This window comes from Budorcas taxicolor, chromosome X (genome assembly GCF_023091745.1).
Source record: "Budorcas taxicolor isolate Tak-1 chromosome X, Takin1.1, whole genome shotgun sequence".
NCBI lineage: Eukaryota > Metazoa > Chordata > Mammalia > Artiodactyla > Bovidae > Budorcas > Budorcas taxicolor.
Window position 1 is genome coordinate 68,117,101 of NC_068935.1, and position 19,526 is coordinate 68,136,626.

Sequence of the window (19,526 nt, forward strand, 5' to 3'; positions counted from 1 at the left end):
GGGGGAATTTTTCTGTTTAGAAGTATGACTAGATTTAAATGAAATTTTCTGAAATCTTCTTTTCCAGAGCAAAACTTGGAATGCCTCAGTTTCTTAGTGCTGAAGCACAAAGTCTTCTAAGGATGCTATTCAAAAGGAATCCAGCAAATAGATTGGGTATTGTTTATTTTCTTAGTTTTTATAACAAAATACTGGGAGGTATAATTATATTGGGAAGATAATTATAACTTTGTTTTCTGGCTTAACTTCATTTACTGCTGCTATGTATCTATACCTAGACTTTTACATTTTATATATGTAAAGATTCCAGTAATCTATCTGTGATTAAAAAATGAAGTAGTCTAGTTATGCAAGACTTATATTTAATATATATCATATCATTATGTGTATCATATGAGTGTCTCTTTTGACATAATTCACAGAATTCTCCCTTGTATAGAAAAATCCTTTTATATATTTGAAGATAATTATTTTGTTCCTTCTATTATTCATGAAGATAAATATTATGTTTCCATAACTGCTCATTATTTGGCTACTTTCATGTAGTCTTTCTCTGGATCCAAATATGATTCTATTATGCTGTTTATGTACATGTATTGAAATTTCAAAGTCACTTTATTCATTGCATTTTAATTTGATATATAAATAGGAGGTCATAAGTTAAATTATGAAGAAAATAAAACTACTTAAATTATTTTTCTATTTTTAACTAAAGTTTAACATTATGTTAAACATGATTTTTATTTGATTCAGAAGGCATTTCAGTATTTCATGATACCCTATGTGCTTCAACATGAACACCAGATATTTTTTATCATATTAAATTCAAAGGACCAATTAATAAAACATCAGACAAGAAATCATAAACTTTTTACTGCAAGAAATCTATAAAATATGTGTATTCCTGTTTTACAGATAATAATCTGGAGACCAAGTAACCAGATTTTTAAAAATCAAACTGGTAAAAGAATTCTTTCCATTTTTGTAGGTTCAGAAGGAGTTGATGAAATCAAAAGACATCTTTTTTTTACAAATATTGACTGGAATGTAAGTATAGTAGAAAGTGTGGTACTGAATAACTTTAAGAAGAGCAAAAACTCAAGAGTAAATCGTAATATGTGGACTTTGCTGATAAACTTAATCCATTTGTTTCATATTTAGTGTGAGATTTTTATTTACAAGTATAGCATATCATGTTATCCTTCAACCAGCAGATGAGTGGATGATATATAGTAAATTTTTGTTTCTCATTTGTCTTACCTGTTAAGTATGGTTAATATTCTCTTCTATTCTAGGTTGAAGAATATGGGTGGGAAGAAGAAAAAGGAGAAAGGGGATGAATGAAAGGGCAGATTCTTATAGAAAAAATGAATTGTAAAGATGTTATTTAATTTCAAACGATCCTTTGTCATGTATTAGAACAATTTAAATTTGCTAAGAAGTAAAAATCTTTGTATAGTTATTTCACTAAATTTTGAGAGGGCATGAAAACAAAAACATAGTGAAATTCTGCTAAGTCATTTATTGAATTTTTTAAGTTGCAACTCCCAGACTAGTGAGCTTTTCACTTTTTCTTATTGTTGTTTACAACACAGTTTTATGTATTTTATGTACTATTAATCATCATAGGTAAGCATTTTTGATTATTTACTTCTAACATTGATAGTGAAAATTATCCTCAAAGAAAACATGTCTCTTGATTTCTAAGGCAGAGGCAGAGAACCAGTATTCACTGACCAAATTATCATTTCATCTGGCTTGTAGAACAAGTTTCAGTAGCCCAATATTTTGATTTATTTTAGTAGTTATAAAACTGCAACATAACATAAGCTGTTAGCATTAATAACCTGAAAAGCCTTGTAATGAACATAGGAATTGCGTTGCATTTGTCTTATCTGTGTGCATTCTTCTTTCAGTATTCTTGCATTTCCTTGTCATTTTTTTCTAATGCTTCTCTACTCTTCCTTTTTCCTTAACTAGAAAAAGCTAGAAATTAATTTCCATTATTTTTATATATAAAGTTTGTTTATTGTTCTTAAATAACAAAAAAGTAGAATGTTTATGTATTTGAATAAATGAAAATTACTTTTCTATAAAGTGAAAGTAGGTTTATTGAGAGAGAGTAACGTTCCATAGGCAGAATGCAGTCTGTCTTAGAAGGCAAGAGCAACCTGTTTTGTTTTGTTTTTTTAAGGTTCTACATATGAGTAAGATCTACAGTATTTGTCTTACTCTGTCTGACTCATTTCTTCTTAATTCATTCTTCTGTTGATGGACACAGGTTATTTCTATGTCTTGGGTATTGTGAATAATACTGCAATAAACATGATGGTGCAGATGTCTTTTGAGATAGTGACATTGTCTTTTGCAAAACAGATATTATTATTTTTTGTGTCTTTTAAAATTAATTTTTACTCGAGTATAGTTCTTTTACAATGTTGTGTTTCTGTTGTACAGCAAAGTGAATCAGCTATGCATCCCGTCTTTTTTGGATTTCCTTCCCATATAGGTCACCACAGAGCATTGAGTAGAGTTCCCTCTGCTTTACAGAAGGTCCTCATTAGTTATCTATTTATACATAATAGTGTATACCTGTCAATATCAATCTCCCAGTTCATTATACCTTTCCCCGTACCCTCTTGGTATCCATCCACATGTTTGTTCTCTGTATCTGTGTCTTTATTTCTGTTTTGCAGATAAGTTCACCTATACCATTTTTCCATTGGAGAAGGAAATGGCAATCCACTCCAGTGTTCTTGCCTGGAGAATCCCAGGGATGAGGGAGCCTGGTGGGCTGCCAACTATGGGGTCGCCCAGAGTCGGACATGACTGAAGTGACTTAGCAGTAGCATACCATTTTTCTAGGTTCCACATATAAGAGATATTAAAGAATATTTGTCTTTCTCTTTCTGACTTAATTTCACTGTGTATGAAAGTCTCTAGATCTATCCACATCTCTGCAAATGACACAGTTTCATTCTATTTTATGACTGAGTAATATTCCATTGGGCTTTATGTACCATATATTTTTTATCCATTCCTCTGTTGATGGACATTTTGATTGCTTCTGTGTCCTGGTTATTGTAAATAGTGCTGTGGTGAACATTGGGTTACATGTATATTTTTTAATTACGGTTTTTTCCGCATATATACCCAGTAGTAAGATTTCTGGAGAAGGCAATGGCAACCCACTCCAGTACTCTTGCCTGAAAAATCCCATGGATGGAAGAGCCTGGTAGGCTACAGTTCATGGGATTGCGAAGAGTTGGACATGACTGAGTGACTTCACTTTCACTTTTCACTTCCATGCGTTGGAGAAGGAAATGGCAACCCACTCCAGTGTTCTTGCCTGGAGAATCCTAGGCAGTGGGGAGCCTGGTGGGCTTCCATCTATGGGATTGCACAGAGTCGGACATGAGTGATGTGACCTAGCAGCAGCAGCAGTAAGATTTCTGAGTCATACGGCAGTTCTATTTTTAGTTTTTCAAGGTACCTCCATTCTGTTATCCATAGTGGTTCTATGAGTTTATATTCCCACCAACTGTGTAGGAGGGTTCCCTTTTCTACATATCCCTCCAGCATTTATTGTTTGTAGATTTTTTTGATAAAAGCCATGATGGCCATTCTCACTGGTTTGAGGTGGTAGTTCACTGTATTTTAATTTGCAGTTCTCTAATAATTAGTGATTTTGATCATCTTTTCAGGTGCCTCATTGGCCATCTGTATGTCTTCTTTTAAGAAATGTCTACTTAGATATTCCACTCATTCTTTGATTGGATTTTTTTTATATTGATACACATGAAGTACTTGTATATTTTGGAGATTAATTCCTTGTCAGTTGTTTCACTTGCAAATATTTACTCCCATTCTGAGGGTTGTCTTTTCATCTTGTTTATGATTTCCTTTGCTGTGCAGAAACTTTTAAGTTTATTTATTTATTTTTAAATTTAAATTTATTTGTTTTAATTGGAGGCTAATTACTTTACAGTATTGTATTGGTTTTGCCATACATCAACATGAATCCACCATGGGTTTGTACATGTGTTCCCCATCCTGAACCCCTCTCCGACCTCCCTCCCCTTATCATCCCACTGGGTCATCCCAGTGCACCAGTCCCAAGCATCCTGTATCCTGCATCGAACCTGGAATGGCAATTCATTTCACAGATGATATTATACATGTTTCAATGCCATTCTCCCAAATCATGCCATCCTCTCCTCTTCCACAGAATCCAAAAGACTGTTCTATACATTTGTGTCTCTTTTGCTATCTCGCATACAGGGTTATTGTTACCATCTTTCTAAATTCCATATATATGCATTAGTATACTGTATTGGTGTTTTTCTTTCTGGCTTACTTCACTCTTTATAATCAGCTCCAGTTTCATCCACCTCATTAGAACTGATTCAAATGTATTCTTTTTAATGGCTGAGTAATAGTTCATTGTGTATATGTAACACAGCTTTCTTATCCATTCATCTGCTGATAGACATCTAGGTTGCTTCCATGTCCTAGCTATTATAAATAGTGCTGCGATGAACATTGGGGTACACATGTCTCTTTCAGTTCTGGTTTCCTTGGTGTGTATGCCCAGCAGTGGGATTGCTGAGTCTTATGGCAGTTCTATTTCCAGTTTTTTAAGGAATCTCCACACTGTTCTCCATAGTGGCTGTCCTAGTTTGCATTCCCACCAACAGTGTAAGAGGGTTCCCTTTTCTCCACAGCCTCTCCAGCATTTATTGCTTGTAGACTTTTGGATAGCAGCCATTCTGACTGGCGTGAAATGGTACCTCATTGTGGTTTTGATTTGCATTTCTCTGATAACGAGTGATGTTGAGCATCTTTTCATGTGTTTGTTAGCCATCTGTATGTCTTCTTTGGAGAAATGTCTATTTAGTTCCTTGCCCCATTTTTTTTACTGGGTCGTTTGTTTTTCTGGAATTGAGCTGCAGGAGTTGCTTGTACATTTTTGAGATTAGTTGTTGGTCAGTTGCTTCATTTGCTATTATTTTCTCCCATTTTGAAGGCTTTCTTTTCACCTTGCTGATAGTTGCCTTTGTTGTGCAGAAGCTTTTAATTTTAATTAGGTCCCATTTGTTTACTTTTACTTTTATTTCCATTACTCTGGAAGGTGGATCATAGAGAATCCTGCTGTGATTTATGTTGGAGAGTGTTTTGCCTATGTTCTTCTCTAGGAGTTTCATGGTTTCTGGTCTTACGTTTAGATCTTTAATCCATTTTGAGTTTATTTTGTGTATGGTGTTAGAAAGTGTTCTAGTTTCATTTCTTTATGGGTGGTTTAATTAAGTCCCATTTGTTTTGTTTTTTTTTTTTTATTACGACCTGGGGCAAAAAAATTTTGCTGTGGTTTATGTCAAAGTGTGGTTTCCTACATTTTCCTCTTAACAGTTTTATAGTATCCAGCCTTACATTTTGGTGTTTAATACATATTGAGTTTTGTTTTTTTCTGTTTAAATAATTTTATTTATTTTTGGCTGTGCTAGGTCTTCATTGCTGCATGGGATTTTCACTAGTTATGGGGAGTGGTGACCACTCTCCAGTTGCAGTGCTTGGGCTTCTCATTGCAGTGATTTCTCTTTTTGTGGAGCATGGGCTCTAGGTGCGTGGGCTTCAGCGATTGTGGCTCCCCAGCTCTAGAGCACAGGCTCAGTAGTTGTGGTGCAGGGATTCTGTAGCTCTAAAGCATGTGGGATCTTCCCAGAGCAGAGTTCCAACCTATGTCTTCTGCATTGGCAGGCAAATTCTTTACCACTGAGCCATTAGGGAACCTCGAGTTTATTTATTTATTTTTTTTTGTATGGTGTTAGGCAGTATTCTAATTTCATTTGTTTACAGGTAACTGTCCAGTTACCCTCACACCACGATTTTTGCTGATGATGTTTTTTGTTAGATTGTAATTTTAGATTTGAAAATTGGGAGGGGAGTTTGGGGGAGAATGGATACATGTATATGTATGGCTGAGTCCCTTTGCAGTCCACCTGAAACTGTCACAAGGGTGATAATCAGCTATGCTGCTATAAAAAATAAAAAGTTTAAATAAAATGTAAAACGGAGAATCCTATCTTCACACCATGTATTGGAGAGACTGCCTTTTCTCCTTTGCCTTCTTTGTAACAGATTAGGTGACCATAGGTTCAGTTCAGTCACTCAGTCATGTCTGACTCTTTGCGACACCATGAATCACAGCACGCCAGACCTCCCTGTCCATCACCAACTCCCGGAGTTCACCCAAACTCACGTCCATCAAGTCGGTGATGCCATCCAGCCATCTCGTCCTCTGTTGTCCCCTTCTCCTCCTGCCCCCAATCCCTCCCAGCATCAGAGGCTTTTCAAATGAGTCAACACTTCGCCGGATGTGGCCAAAGTACTGGAGTTTCAGCTTCAGCATCATTCCCTCCAAAGAATACCCAGGGCTGATCTCCTTGAGAATGGACTGGTTGGATCTCCTTGCAGTCCAAGGGACTCTCAAGAGTCTTTTCCAGCACCACAGTTCAAAACCATCAATTCTTCGGCACTCAGCTTTCTTCACAGTCCAACTCTCGCATCCATACATGACCACTGGAAAAGCCATAGCCTTGACTAGACAGACCTTTGTTGGCCAAGTAATGTCTCTGCTTTTCAATATGCTATCTAGGTTGGTCATAACGTTCCTTCCAAGGAGTAAGTGTCTTTTAATTTCATGGCTGCAGTCACCATCTGCAGTGATTTTGGAGCCCCCCAAAATAAAGTCTGACACTCTTTCCACTGTTTACCCATCTGTTTCCCATGAAGTGATGGGACCAAATGCCATGATCTTCATTTTCTGAATGTTGAGCTTTAAGCCAACTTTTTCACTCTCCTCTTTCACTTTCATCAAAGGCATTTTAGTTCCTTTTCACTTTCTGTCATAAGGGTGGTATCATCTGCATATCTGAGGTTATTGATACTTCTCCCAGCAATCTTGATTCCAGCTTGTGCTTCCTCCAGCCCAGCATTTCTCATGATGTACTCTAGGTGCATGCATTTATTTCTGTTCTTTCTATCCTATTTCTTTCATGTATATTTCCAGTTTTGTGCCATTATCATACTGTCTTGAACTGTAGCTTCGTAGTGTAGTTTCAAGTCAGGAAGCCTGATTCTTCCAACTTCAGTTTTCTTTCTCAAGATTGCTATGGCTATTTGGAGGCTTTTTGTTTCCATCAGTCAGTTCCCTCACTCATTCATGTCCAACTGTTTCTGACCCCATGAAATGCAGCATGCCAGTCTTCCCTGTCCATCCCCAACTCCCAAAGCTTGCTCAAATTCATGTCCATCAAGTCGGAGATGCCATCCAATGATCTCATCCTTTGTTGACCCCTTCTCAGCCTACCTTCAATCTTTCCCAGCATCAGGGTCTTTTCCAGTGAATCAGTTCTTTGCATCAGGTGGCCAAAGCATTGGAGTTTCAGCTTCAGCATCAGTCCTTCCAATGAATATTCAGGACAGATTTCCTTTTGGATGGACTGGTTTGGTCTCCTTGAAGTCCCAGGGACTCTCAAGGGACTTCTTCAACACCACAGTTCAAAAGAATCAAGTCTTCAGCACTCAGCTTTCTTTATCATCCAACTCTCAAATCCATACATGACTACTGGAAAAACCATAGCTTTGACTAGATGTACCTTTGTCTGCAAAGTAATGTCCCCGCTTTTTAATATGCTGTCTAGGTTGGTCATATCTTTTCTTCCAAGGAGCAAGTGTCTTTTTATTTCATGGGCACAGCCATAATCTGCAGTGATTTTGGAGCCCCAAAAATATAAAGTCTGTCACTATTTCAACTTTTTCACTCTCCTCTTTGATCAAGAGGCTCTTTAGTTCTACTTTGGTTTCTGTCATAAGGGTGGTGTCATCTGTGTATCTGAGGTGATTGATACTTCTCCTAGCAACCTTGATTCCAGTGTGTGCTTCATCCAGCCTGGCATTACACATGATATACTCTTCATATAAGTTAAATAAGCAGGGTGAAAATATACAACCTTGATGATTTGGATGTATTCCTTTCCTGATTTGTTTTTCCATGTCCAGTTCTAACTGTTGCTTCCTAATATACAACCTTTCCTGATTTAGCTGTATTCCTTTCTTGATTTGTTTTTCTATGTCCAGTTCTAACTGTTGCTTCCTAATATACAACCTTTCCTGATTTGGATGTATTCCTTTCCTGATTTGTTTTTCCATGTCCAGTTCTAACTGTTGCTTCCTAACCTGCATACACATTTCTCAGGAGGCAGATCAGGTTGTCTGGTATTCCCATCTCTTTCAGAATTTTCCACAGTTTGTTGTGATCCACACAGTCAAAGGCTTTTGTATAGTCAATAAAGCAGAAGTAGATGTTTTTCTGCAACTCTCTTGCTTTTTCGATGATCCAACTGAATTTGGCAATTTGAGCTCTGGTTCCTCTGCCTTTTCTACATCCAGCTTGAACATCTGGAATTTCATGGTTCACATACTGTTGAAGGTTGGTTTGGAGCATTTTGAGCATTACTTTGCTAGTGTGTGAGATCAGAGATGGCAGACACACTGAAACCATACTCACAGAAAACTAGTCAATCTAATAACACTAGGACCACAGACTTGTCTAACTCAATGAAACTAAGCCATGCCCATGGGGCAACCCAAGATGGGCGGGTCATGGTGGAGAGGTCTGACAGAATGTGACCCACTGGAGAAGGGAATGGCAAACCACTTCAGGATTCTTGCCTGGAGAACCCCATGAACAGTATGAAAAGGCAAAATGATAGGATACTGAAAGAGGAACTCCCCAGGTCATTAGGTGCCCAACATGCTACTGGAGATCAGTGGAGAAATAACTCCAGAAAGAACGAAGGGGTGGAGCCAAAACAAAAACAATACCCAGATGCAGATGTGACTGGTGATAGAAGCAAGGTCCGATGCTATAAAAAGCAATATTGTATAGGAACCTGGAATGTCAGATCCATGAATCAAGGCAAATTGGAAGTGGTCAAACAAGAGATGGCAAGAGTGAACGTCGACATTCTAGGAATCAGCAAACTAACATGGACTGGAATGGCTGGATGTAACTCAGATGACCATTATATCTACTACTGTGGGCAGGAATCCCTCAGAAGAAATGGAGTAGCCATCATGGTCAACAAGAGTCTGAAATGCAGTACTTGGATGCAGTCTCAAAAACGACAGAATGATCTCTGTTCATTTCCAAGGCAAACCATTCAATATCACACTAATCCAAGTCTATGTCCCACCAGTAATGCTGAAGAAGCTGAAGTTGAATGGTTCTGTGAAGACCTACAAGACCTTTTAGAACTAATACCCAAAAAAGATGTCCTTTTCATTATAGGGGACTAGAATGCAAAAGTAGGAAGTCAAGAAACACCTGGAGTAACAGGCAAATTTAGCCTTGGAATGCGGAATGAAGCAGGGTAAAGACTAATAGCGTTTTGCCAAGAAAGTGCACTGGTCATAGCAAACACCCACTTCCAACAATGCAAGATAAGACTCTACACATGGACATCACCAGATGGTCAACACGGAAATCAGATTGATTATATTCTTTGCAGCCAAAGATGGAGAAACTCTATACAGTCAACAAAAACAAGACCAGAATCTGACTGTGGCTCAGATCATGAACTCCTTATTACCAAATTCAGACTTAAATTGAAGAAAGTAGGGAAAACCGCTAGACCATTCAGGTATGACCTAAATCAAATCCCTTATGATTATACAGTGGAAGTGAGAAATAGATTTAAGGGCCTAGATCCGATAGATAGAGTGCCTGATGAACTATGGAATGAGGTTCGTGACATTGTACAGGAGACAGGGATCAAGACCATCCCCGTGGAAAAGAAATGCAGAAAAGCAAAGTGGCTGTCTTGGGAGGCCTTACAAATAGCTGTGAAAAGAAGAGAAGCGAAAAGCAAAGGAGAAAAGGAAAGATAGAAGCATCTGAATGCAGAGTTCCAAAGAATAGCAAGAAGAGATAAGAAAGCCTTCAGCGATCAATGCAAAGAAATAGAGGAAAATAACAGAATGAGAAAGACTAGAGATCTCTTCAAGAAAATTAGAGATACCAAGGGAACTTTTCATGCAAAGATGGACTCAATAAAGGACAGAGATGATATGGACCTAACAGAAGCAGAAGATATTAAGAAGAGGTAGCAAGAATACACAGAAGAACTGTCCACAAAGGATCTTCATGATGCAGATAATCATGATAGTGTGATCACTCACCTAGAGCCAGACATCCTGGAATGTGAAGTCAAGTGGGCCTTAGGAAGCATCACTATGAACAAAGCTAGTGGAGGTGATGGCATTCCAGCTGAGATATTTCAAATCCTGAAAGATGATGCTGTGAAAGTGCTGCACTCAATATGCCAGCACATTTGGAAAACTCAGCAGTGGCCACAGGACTGGAAAAAGTCAGTTTTCATTCCAATCCCAAGGAAAGGCAAAGCCAAAGAATGCTCTAACTACTGCACAATTGCACTCATCTCACATGCTAGTGAAGTAATGCTCAAAATTCTCCAAGCCAGGCTTCAGCAATATGTGAACCATGAACCTCCAGATGTTCAAGCTGATTTTAGAAAAGGCAGAGGAACCAGAGATGAAATTCCCAACATCCTCTGGATCGTGGAAAAAGCAAGAGAGTTCCAGAAAAACATCTATTTCTGCTTTATTGACTATGCCAAAGCCTTTGACTGTGGATCACAATAAACTGTGGAAAATTCTGAAAGAGATGGGAATACCAGACCACCTGACCTGCCTCTTAAGAAACTATATGCAGGTCAGGAAGCAACAGTTAGAACTGGACATGGAACAACAGACTGGTTCCAAATAGGCAAAGGAGTACATCAAGGCTGTATATTGTCACCCTGCTTATTTAACTTATATGCAGAATACATCATGAGAAATGCTGGACTGGAAGAAACACAAGCTGAAATGAAGATTGCCGGGAGAAATATCAATAACCTCAGATATGCAGATGACACCACCCTTATGGCAGAAAATGAAGAGGAACTAAAAAGCCTCTTGTTAAAAGTGAAAGTGGAGAGTGAAACTTTGGCTTAAAGCTCAACATTCAGAAAACGAAGATCATGGCATCCGGTCCCATCACTTCATGGGTAATAGATGGAGAAACAGTGTCAGACTTTATTTTTTGGGCTCCAAAATCACTGCAGATGGTGATTGCAGCCATGAAATTAAAAGACTCTTACTCCTTGGAAGAAAAGTTATGACCAACCTAGATAGCATATTCAAAAGCATAAACATTACTTTGCCGACTAGGTCTGTCTAGTCAAGGCTATGTTTTTTCCTGTGGTCATGTATGGATGTGAGAGTTGGACTGTGAAGAAAGCTGAACACTGAAGAATTGATGCTTTTGAACTGTGGTGTTTGAGAAGACTCTTGAGAGTCCCTTGGACTGCAAGGAGATCCAACCAATCCATTCTGAAGAAGATCAGCCCTGGGATTTCTTTGGAATAATGATGCTAAAGCTGAAATTCCAGTACTTTGGCCACCTCATGCGAAGTGTTGACTCATTGGAAAAGACTCTGATGCTGGGAGGGATTGGGGGCAGGAGGAGAAGGGGACAAAAGAGGATGAGATGGCTGAATGGCATCACGGACTCGATGGACGTGAGTCTGAGTGAACTCTGGGAGTTGGTGATGGACAGGGAGGCCTGGCGTGCTGCGATTCATGGGGTTGCAAAGAGTTGGACATGACTGAGTGACTGAACTGAACTGAGATCAGTGCAATATTGTGGTAGTTTCAACATTCTTTGGCATTGACTTTCTTTGGGATTGGAACAAAAACTGGCCTTTTCCAGTCCTGTGGCCACTGCTGAGTGTTCCAAATTTGCTGGCATATTGAGTGCAGCACTTTCACAGCATCATCTTTCAGTATTTGAAATATCTCAACTGGAATTCCATCACCTCAACTAGCTTTGTTCATAGTGATGCTTCCTAATGCCCACTTTTTTCCAGGATGTCTTGCTCTAGGTAAGTGATCACACCATTGTGGTTATCTGGGTCATGAAGATCTTTTTTATAGTTCTTCTATGTATTCTTACCACCTCTTCTTAATATCTTCTCCTTCTGTTAGGTCCATGCCATTTCTGTCCTTTATTGTGCCCATCCTTGGGTGAAATGTTCCCTTCATATCACTGATTTTCTTGAAGAGATCTCTAATATTTTCCCTTTTATTTTTTCCCTCTACTTCTCTGCATCAATCACTTAGGAAGGCTTTCTTATCTCTCCTTGCTGTTCTTTGGAACTCTGCTTTCAAATGGGTATATCTTTTGTTTTTTTTCCTTTGCTTTTTGCTTCTCTTCTTTTCTCAGCTATTTGTAAGGCCTTCTGAGACCACCATTTTTCCTTTTTGCATTTCTTTTTCTTGAGGATTGTCTTGATCACTGTTTCCTGTACAGTGTCATGAACCTCTGTCCATATTACTTTAGGCAGTCTGTGTATCTGATCTAATCCCTTGAATCACTTGTCACTTCCACTGTATAATCATAAGGGATTTGCTTTAGGTCATACCTGAATGCTATAGTGGTTTTCCCTACTTTCTTCAATTTAAGTCTGAATTTTGCCATAAGAAATTCATGACCTGGGCCACAGTCAGCTCCTGGTCTTGTTTTTTCTGACTGTATAGTGCGTCTCCATATTTAGCTGCAAAGAATATTATCAATAGTTGGTATTTATTTGTTTCCATACAAATTAGAAAATATTTTGTTCTAATTCTGTGAAAATGCCCTTGGTAGTTTGATAAGGATTGTATTGAATCTATTGATTATTTGGGTAGTACATTTATTTTCACAATATTGATTTCTGCAATTCAAAAACATGATGTATATCTCCATCTATTTGCGTCATTTTTTGTTCATCAGCATCTTATAGTTTTCTGAGTACAGGTCTTTTTTCTCATTAGGTATTTTTATTCCTAGGTATTTTATTATTTTAGTTTCATTGGTAGATAGTATTGTTTCCTTAATTTCTCTTTCTGATCTTTTGTTGTTAGTGTATAGCAGGAGATTTCTGTGCATTAATTTTGTATCATGCCACTTTACTAAATTCATTAATTAGCTCAAGTAGTTTTCTGGTGGCCTGTTTAAGATTTTCTGTGTGTAGTTTCATATCATCTGCAAACAGTGAGAATTGTACCTTTTCTTTTCCAATTTGGATTCCTTAATTTTCTTTCTTTGATTACCTTAGCTAGGACTTCAAAACTACATTGAATAAAAGTGGTGAGAGTGGACATCCTTGTCTTATTCCTTATCTTAGAGGAAATGCTTTCAGTTTTTCATCATTGAGAATGTTGTTTGCTATAGGTTTGTCATATATGGCCTTTAAAGGAAAATTAGTTTACAATAGTCTTCTATTTATTTTCCCTCACTGTGGGACTGTGAGCTTTTGAAAAACTATGCTTCCATAAAAAAGTAGACTTGCATATATTTTAAGCTATTTTATATGTCTTGCAAAAACATAAGTTTTAGGAAGTTAGATTATTAGACAAGTTTAAATTTTTGAATTCTTTTTACATGCATATTGTTTATGTGAAAGCAGGTTACTTCAGGTAGAATGCATACTTCTTGGGGATAGAGTAATTCATTTTAAAATCCTAGAATGTCATTAGTTATTTCTTCTTGGTAACATTGTGATATTCTTTATGATTATTTTACCAGTGAGAATCCAAGTCAGTTTTTGAAATCCAAAACTGAACTGCATTGTTCCTTGTGGATACAACCTATGGCTTTGCTGCTGTGTTCCTTGGTCTCATTTGATTCTGTATTTGATATCTCAGATTTAGATGATATACAAAATTTGGTTAATAGGGTAGAATTTAGAGTTTGGTTTATAGGTATCTGAACCCTGTTGAAATTTCATGTAAGAAATTGTGAGTCTTCTGTTAAGGACTGTGAATAACATATTCTGCTTTAGTAGTTTTTCAAGTGTTAATAAGTTTTTGTATCATTCTGTCATTTCTTCTAGAAATTATATAAAAGAGAAATCCAGCCTCCTTTCAAACCTGCTTCTGGAAAACCAGATGATGCTTTTTGTTTTGATCCTGAATTTACTGCAAAAACACCTAAAGGTAATGCATGTTTATGTGTGAAAATCAGGGCTTTTATTCATTTAGATGGTTAAAAAAATAAACTAGCTTCTTAGATTAAAAACTGAAAGAATTATGAGTTTGCAAAGGGTAGTTTGCCCTGTGTAGAAGTGTAGATCCTATTTAGCATTGCTTGGACATGTTTCAAGTAGAGGTTTTATATGGTTAATGTTCATTAGGGAAGCAGGGACTAGAGCAAAGGGTGAATGTTTTTGACATGATAATGCATTAGAGAATGTGAGTAGGAAGTAAGATATGAGATATATCTCTCTAACTCTTATGGTTCAGAATTTAATGTGGTTTACTTTTATTGACATCTGTTTCATATATTCATTCAACAAATATTGAATACCTGCTATGTAAATACTAAGCAGTGATGATGCAGAACTGAACTGAACAGACAAAAATCATAATCTACATGGAGCTTGCATACTAGTATTATTGTTGTTGTTCAGTCTCTCAGTCATGTCCGATGCTGCGACCCCATGGATTGCAGCATGGCAGGCTTCCCTGTCTTTCACCATCTCCTGGAGCTTTCTCAAACTCATGTCCATTGATTGGGAAACAGATAATATACAATAAATCAAATACATAATATAGTATGCCTGATGGTAACATTTAATAGTTTCCTTTATACTCAAAGAAATGTTGGTATTTCATATCATAAAATTGTTAATTCTAATTAAATTTAATTATTTGGACATTAGATTCTCCTGGTTTGCCAGCCAGTGCTAATGCTCATCAACTCTTCAAAGGATTCAGCTTTGTTGCAACTTCTATTGCAGAAGAATATAAAATCACTCCTATCACAAGTGCAAATGTGTTACCAATTGTTCAGGTAAATTACACATAGATTATTCAGATTAGGGATAATTATTTCTTCCCATTATTGCTGATTGATTTACAGTGATTTTTAACTTCTTCATTTATCTATGTATGATGAATTAAAGACCTTTCCATGTTTTGGGAAAAATGCAGACAGTAGTAACTTTTAATTATGTATTTATCTGATGTCTTTTGTCAAGAAAATGTAATGGGTGATACATTAGCTAGTTGATTTATCATATTGGCTTTGGCGATCTAGAAGGCCTTCAGAATCTGTATGCTCAGATCACCTAGAAACTGTGTAAGCCATTTATAAATACTGATAAAATTTCTCTAGACTTACTCTTGATTTTTTAAAGATTTAAGATGAACATATACTTAGGAGAAAAGAAAAAAATGTGAAACCATATTGTTGTTTTGTATTTTACTTTTTAACAAAAACAGGTAAATGGAAATGCTGCACAGTTTGGTGAAGTGTATGAATTGAAAGAGGATATTGGTGTTGGCTCCTATTCTGTTTGTAAGCGATGCATACACACCACTACCAACATGGAATTTGCAGTGAAGGTATTGTCTCTGAGGCTAACATTATTTTTTTGTTTGTTTAATATGTGTAAGTTAAATTGCCAACTGACATTTTTTCAGTGGAGCAAATAGAGAAAGCAAAGATAAAATGATGAAGTAAAACTCTTGACTTAATAATTTCATTTTGAATTTCTTACGAAGACTTTATTTTGTTCAGTAGAAAAGATGTTATTTTGGAGAAGCAATGTGTTTTTTGAATGTCTTGCTTTTGAATAATTTTGTTGTCACATAGTATGCTAAGATTGAGCAATTGTGACAATTACTGTCATATTTTGATCAAATTATCAGTTTGTATATTTTCAGTTAGATGGAATATAATGTTGAGGAAAGTACTATGTTGTTTTTTATTAAGTTTCAGTTATAGGAAATTTTTAAATATTAAATAATGTGAGGTAAGCATCACTCTTGAGTTTTATTATTTGCTTGAAAATACAACCAAATTAAAATCATGTAATTCATTTTTAGACAAAGAAAATAATTTTCCTCTGTGATTTTTCTTGTTTCTTAGATCATTGACAAAATTAAGAGAGACCCTTCAGAAGAAATTGAAATTTTAATGCGCTATGGACAACACCCCAACATTATCACTTTAAAGGATGTAGGTATTTAAAAATCTATGTATCTGTTAAGCTAATGAAGTTATGACTTTGAACTTTCCATATCCATGGTATCTTTACTTTCATGCCATAAAATATTAAGACTCTTAAATTTTCCACTTCAGTTCTTTTATCCCTATGATTCTGCACTCTTACCCTCCTTGTAGAATATCAGAAAGGAACTATGATGGTTGGCAAATGAGAGTGTCCTGATTACTTGAATATATTCTAACTGGTTAACTAGTTGACAACATCACCAGCAGCATTTATTATTCTCTAGTAATACAAATATACAAGATAGAAGAGATTACGAATCTGCCAAATTCTAGGAGACTTTATTTCTTTGATTGTACAGCAGTTGACTGTAGCACTGTGGATTGTTGCTTGGGTGAAATATTATTCTGTAGTTTTTTTTAAAGTGAACTCATATTAATAGATGTTACTGAATGCTGACAAACCATCTCCTTGATCAGTTTGTTTCAGATAATATGATATACATTTTGATTTATAATCCTTAAATAGTACTTTATACATATATATAAATATATGCTATATGTGTATATAGATAGATATATGTCTACATGTGTGTGTTTATATGTGTAGATGTAGATATCATGTGCTTTGAGTGAAAGGGTATACATGTTTATTTGTTCTCCTTGATACAACATTTGAATTCAACAAATATTTAAGTTGCCAGGTCAGATAGTAGAATGTGAGGAGGATATTAAAAAACAACATATTTACTGCCAAAAGGAAGCTTACATTATTAAGGAAGGAAAGTGGCTATAATACAGTCAGAAATGTCATAGGTGCTGTTTGAGAGTCACAGAGTTCTGTTTTTCCACTTATACTCCTTGATGAATTATAACAGATATCTTCAAAAGTTAATAAAATTAGATGTTTCACATGGTCTCACAGAATGGTGTTGAGTCTGTTTAGCCTGTTTAATCTTCAGTAGGGTCTGTACTATATTAATACTAAACGAATAGTGTATTTTTAACAGTAGAGGTTCATTCTAAAATCAAAGTAAATATAATTGAAAACTTTTCAGAATTATAAACAATAACATTTTAAAATTATGTTCTTTTTTTAGGTTTATGATGATGGTAGATATGTTTACCTTGTTACGGATTTGATGAAAGGAGGAGAGCTACTTGACCGTATTCTCAAACAGAAATGTTTTTCAGAACGGGAAGCTAGTGATGTACTGTTTATAATAACTAAGACAGTTGACTATCTTCATTGTCAAGGAGTAAGTTGTAGTTATATTCTTCCTTTTAATTCTGGGACTTATATCTTCATAAAATTTTATATAGAAGATGATACCTAAAATGAATTACTTTTTCTATCACATATTTTTATATGGAATAGCCTAATAAAATTCATTATGTAGTGAAGGTTATAAGCTTAGGAAATTGGGTAATACCTTATTATAAATTTTCTTCTCTCTACCTGTTAGCACCAATTTAATAGCATGTTAATTTTAAAGTGGTTTGAATTATATAAATATCTAACCTTGACTTTTAATTTATTAAACGTCATCAGACTTGAAAGTGAAACATAGACTAATTAGCAAATTATACTATGCCTATCACATAAAGTTCTGGCAGAACTGTTTATTTTGATTGTTAGCAATCCCTTCCCCAATACAGTAAGAATTTTTGATTCTAAACACTTGAAGTATACATTAAAATTTCTATTGAAAGAGCAGGTCTGTTATTTTGTTTCCTATCTCTTCATAAAACAAATTAATTGGATTACCAAAAAAGGTCACTTCTATTATATATATAGCTACACAAGGAAACAAAGTCACAAATAACTTAAAATTTTAAGTTTGAATCAGTTGTATTAGTGGACACATACCCACTTAAGTATAAACTAAAAAAATGAGCAACTCAGAATTGGCTTAGTGAAAATTCTACATGGGCGAGTATTCATTTTTCACTATGGTTTTATAGAGTATATTTTCAGCACTTTGAAATATAAATTGTATGATAGTTCTATAATTAATTATTTGATTGTCTTTATCAACATTCTCTAAAATAAAGGATGGCCATAATTTTTGAGAAGAAGATGATATGCATCTTTTATTTTAGAAATAAATTAATGCATCAATTAAATAAATTAATGACAGACATTTATTGAGCATTTCTACATGCCGGACAATGCAAAAGGTGTTGCAGATTCAACCATGAGTTTAAGTCTTGATCCTTGTCTCGAAAGATCTTGTAATGTAGTAAACAGCTGATTAAATATAGGATTAAATGAAATGAAGTGGATAGTATCAGTAGAAAAATCACCACATGAAGAATTTTGGAATATTTTATTTATGTATGTCTAGCATTTTATTTAGCTCTTATTGTTTCTATTTTTCTGCTCACTTTTCATGCATTGAAAGCATGTTTTGTTTTACTTTATTGAAGATAGTTATAATAGTGACTTTATTTTTTAAATTTTTAGTATTTAGTCTTCTCAATTTTGAACAATACATTTTGTTGACCTATAACTGACAGATAACGTTGTGTAAGTTTAAGATATACATGTTGATTTGAGACATGTATATACTAAAATATGATTACCATTGTAGCATTAGCTAGCATATCTATCATATCACATATAATAATAGGCACTTTAAGACACTTGCTGTTAAGCCTAACATGGTTTATCTTGGAGTTGGAATAGATGTTCTTTTTTCTTGAAGCTCTGTCCTTTTTTTGGAAGAGTGTTCTTCATATATCAGAAAATTTTGGATTGTGTACTGCACATTTGAATTTTAACTTGTGGAGATTTGTTATATTCTGTTATTTTTTTCTCCAATGATTATTTTAGTTTTCTTTTGTTTTCAGTGGGTGATTTTCTTAAGGTTTGCACTGAAAGCTCTGGTCTTTCAGCAGAAGCTGTGGTTTCTGTTTATATCTTTTGTCATTTGAGCTTCCTTTACACATTTTTTATTCAAGGGTCCATTTTGGCTCTTTACGTTACTGTATTCCTCCACTCAGCATTCATGGTTTCCCAGCATTTCTTTTCTGGTGCTTCAGGCCAGAAAGATGATGGGCTTTTCTGCATTCCTTCACTACCACTGTGTGCCATAGGAACTGTACATAGCTTTCTGCTAAAAGCCACAGATATGGGAACCTACTTATGCAACTCCTTCCTTCAGCCAAGTATGTATTCCCCACCAGAATCTTATCTCCTTTTGCTCATTCTCCAATATCTTCAAGGTAGTTTATTTTTTTTCTTTTAACTCAGGTTTCATATTTGGTTACCATAGTGAGGAGGTTTGAATAGGGTCTTAGTTCATTATATCTACAAGTGGAATTGAGAATTCAGCTTTGAGATTGAAAATGATTAAAAAAACTGGTGGCCTGATAAAAACTGGCACATCTATCTGATAGGGAT

At 35.6% G+C, this 19,526-nt stretch overlaps 1 protein-coding gene across 1 annotated transcript in view; it reads left to right on the forward strand.

Moving 5' to 3' along the window:
* The window catches only part of RPS6KA6 (ribosomal protein S6 kinase A6), a 180,888-nt gene that overhangs the window by 115,947 nt on the left and 45,415 nt on the right, over positions 1-19,526 (forward strand). The window contains exons 11-17 of the mRNA XM_052663075.1: positions 68-156; positions 989-1,047; positions 14,001-14,103; positions 14,829-14,959; positions 15,391-15,513; positions 16,040-16,129; positions 17,221-17,379. Of these exons, the coding sequence (XP_052519035.1) occupies positions 68-156; positions 989-1,047; positions 14,001-14,103; positions 14,829-14,959; positions 15,391-15,513; positions 16,040-16,129; positions 17,221-17,379 (754 nt within the window). The remainder of the gene's footprint in view (positions 1-67; positions 157-988; positions 1,048-14,000; positions 14,104-14,828; positions 14,960-15,390; positions 15,514-16,039; positions 16,130-17,220; positions 17,380-19,526) is intronic.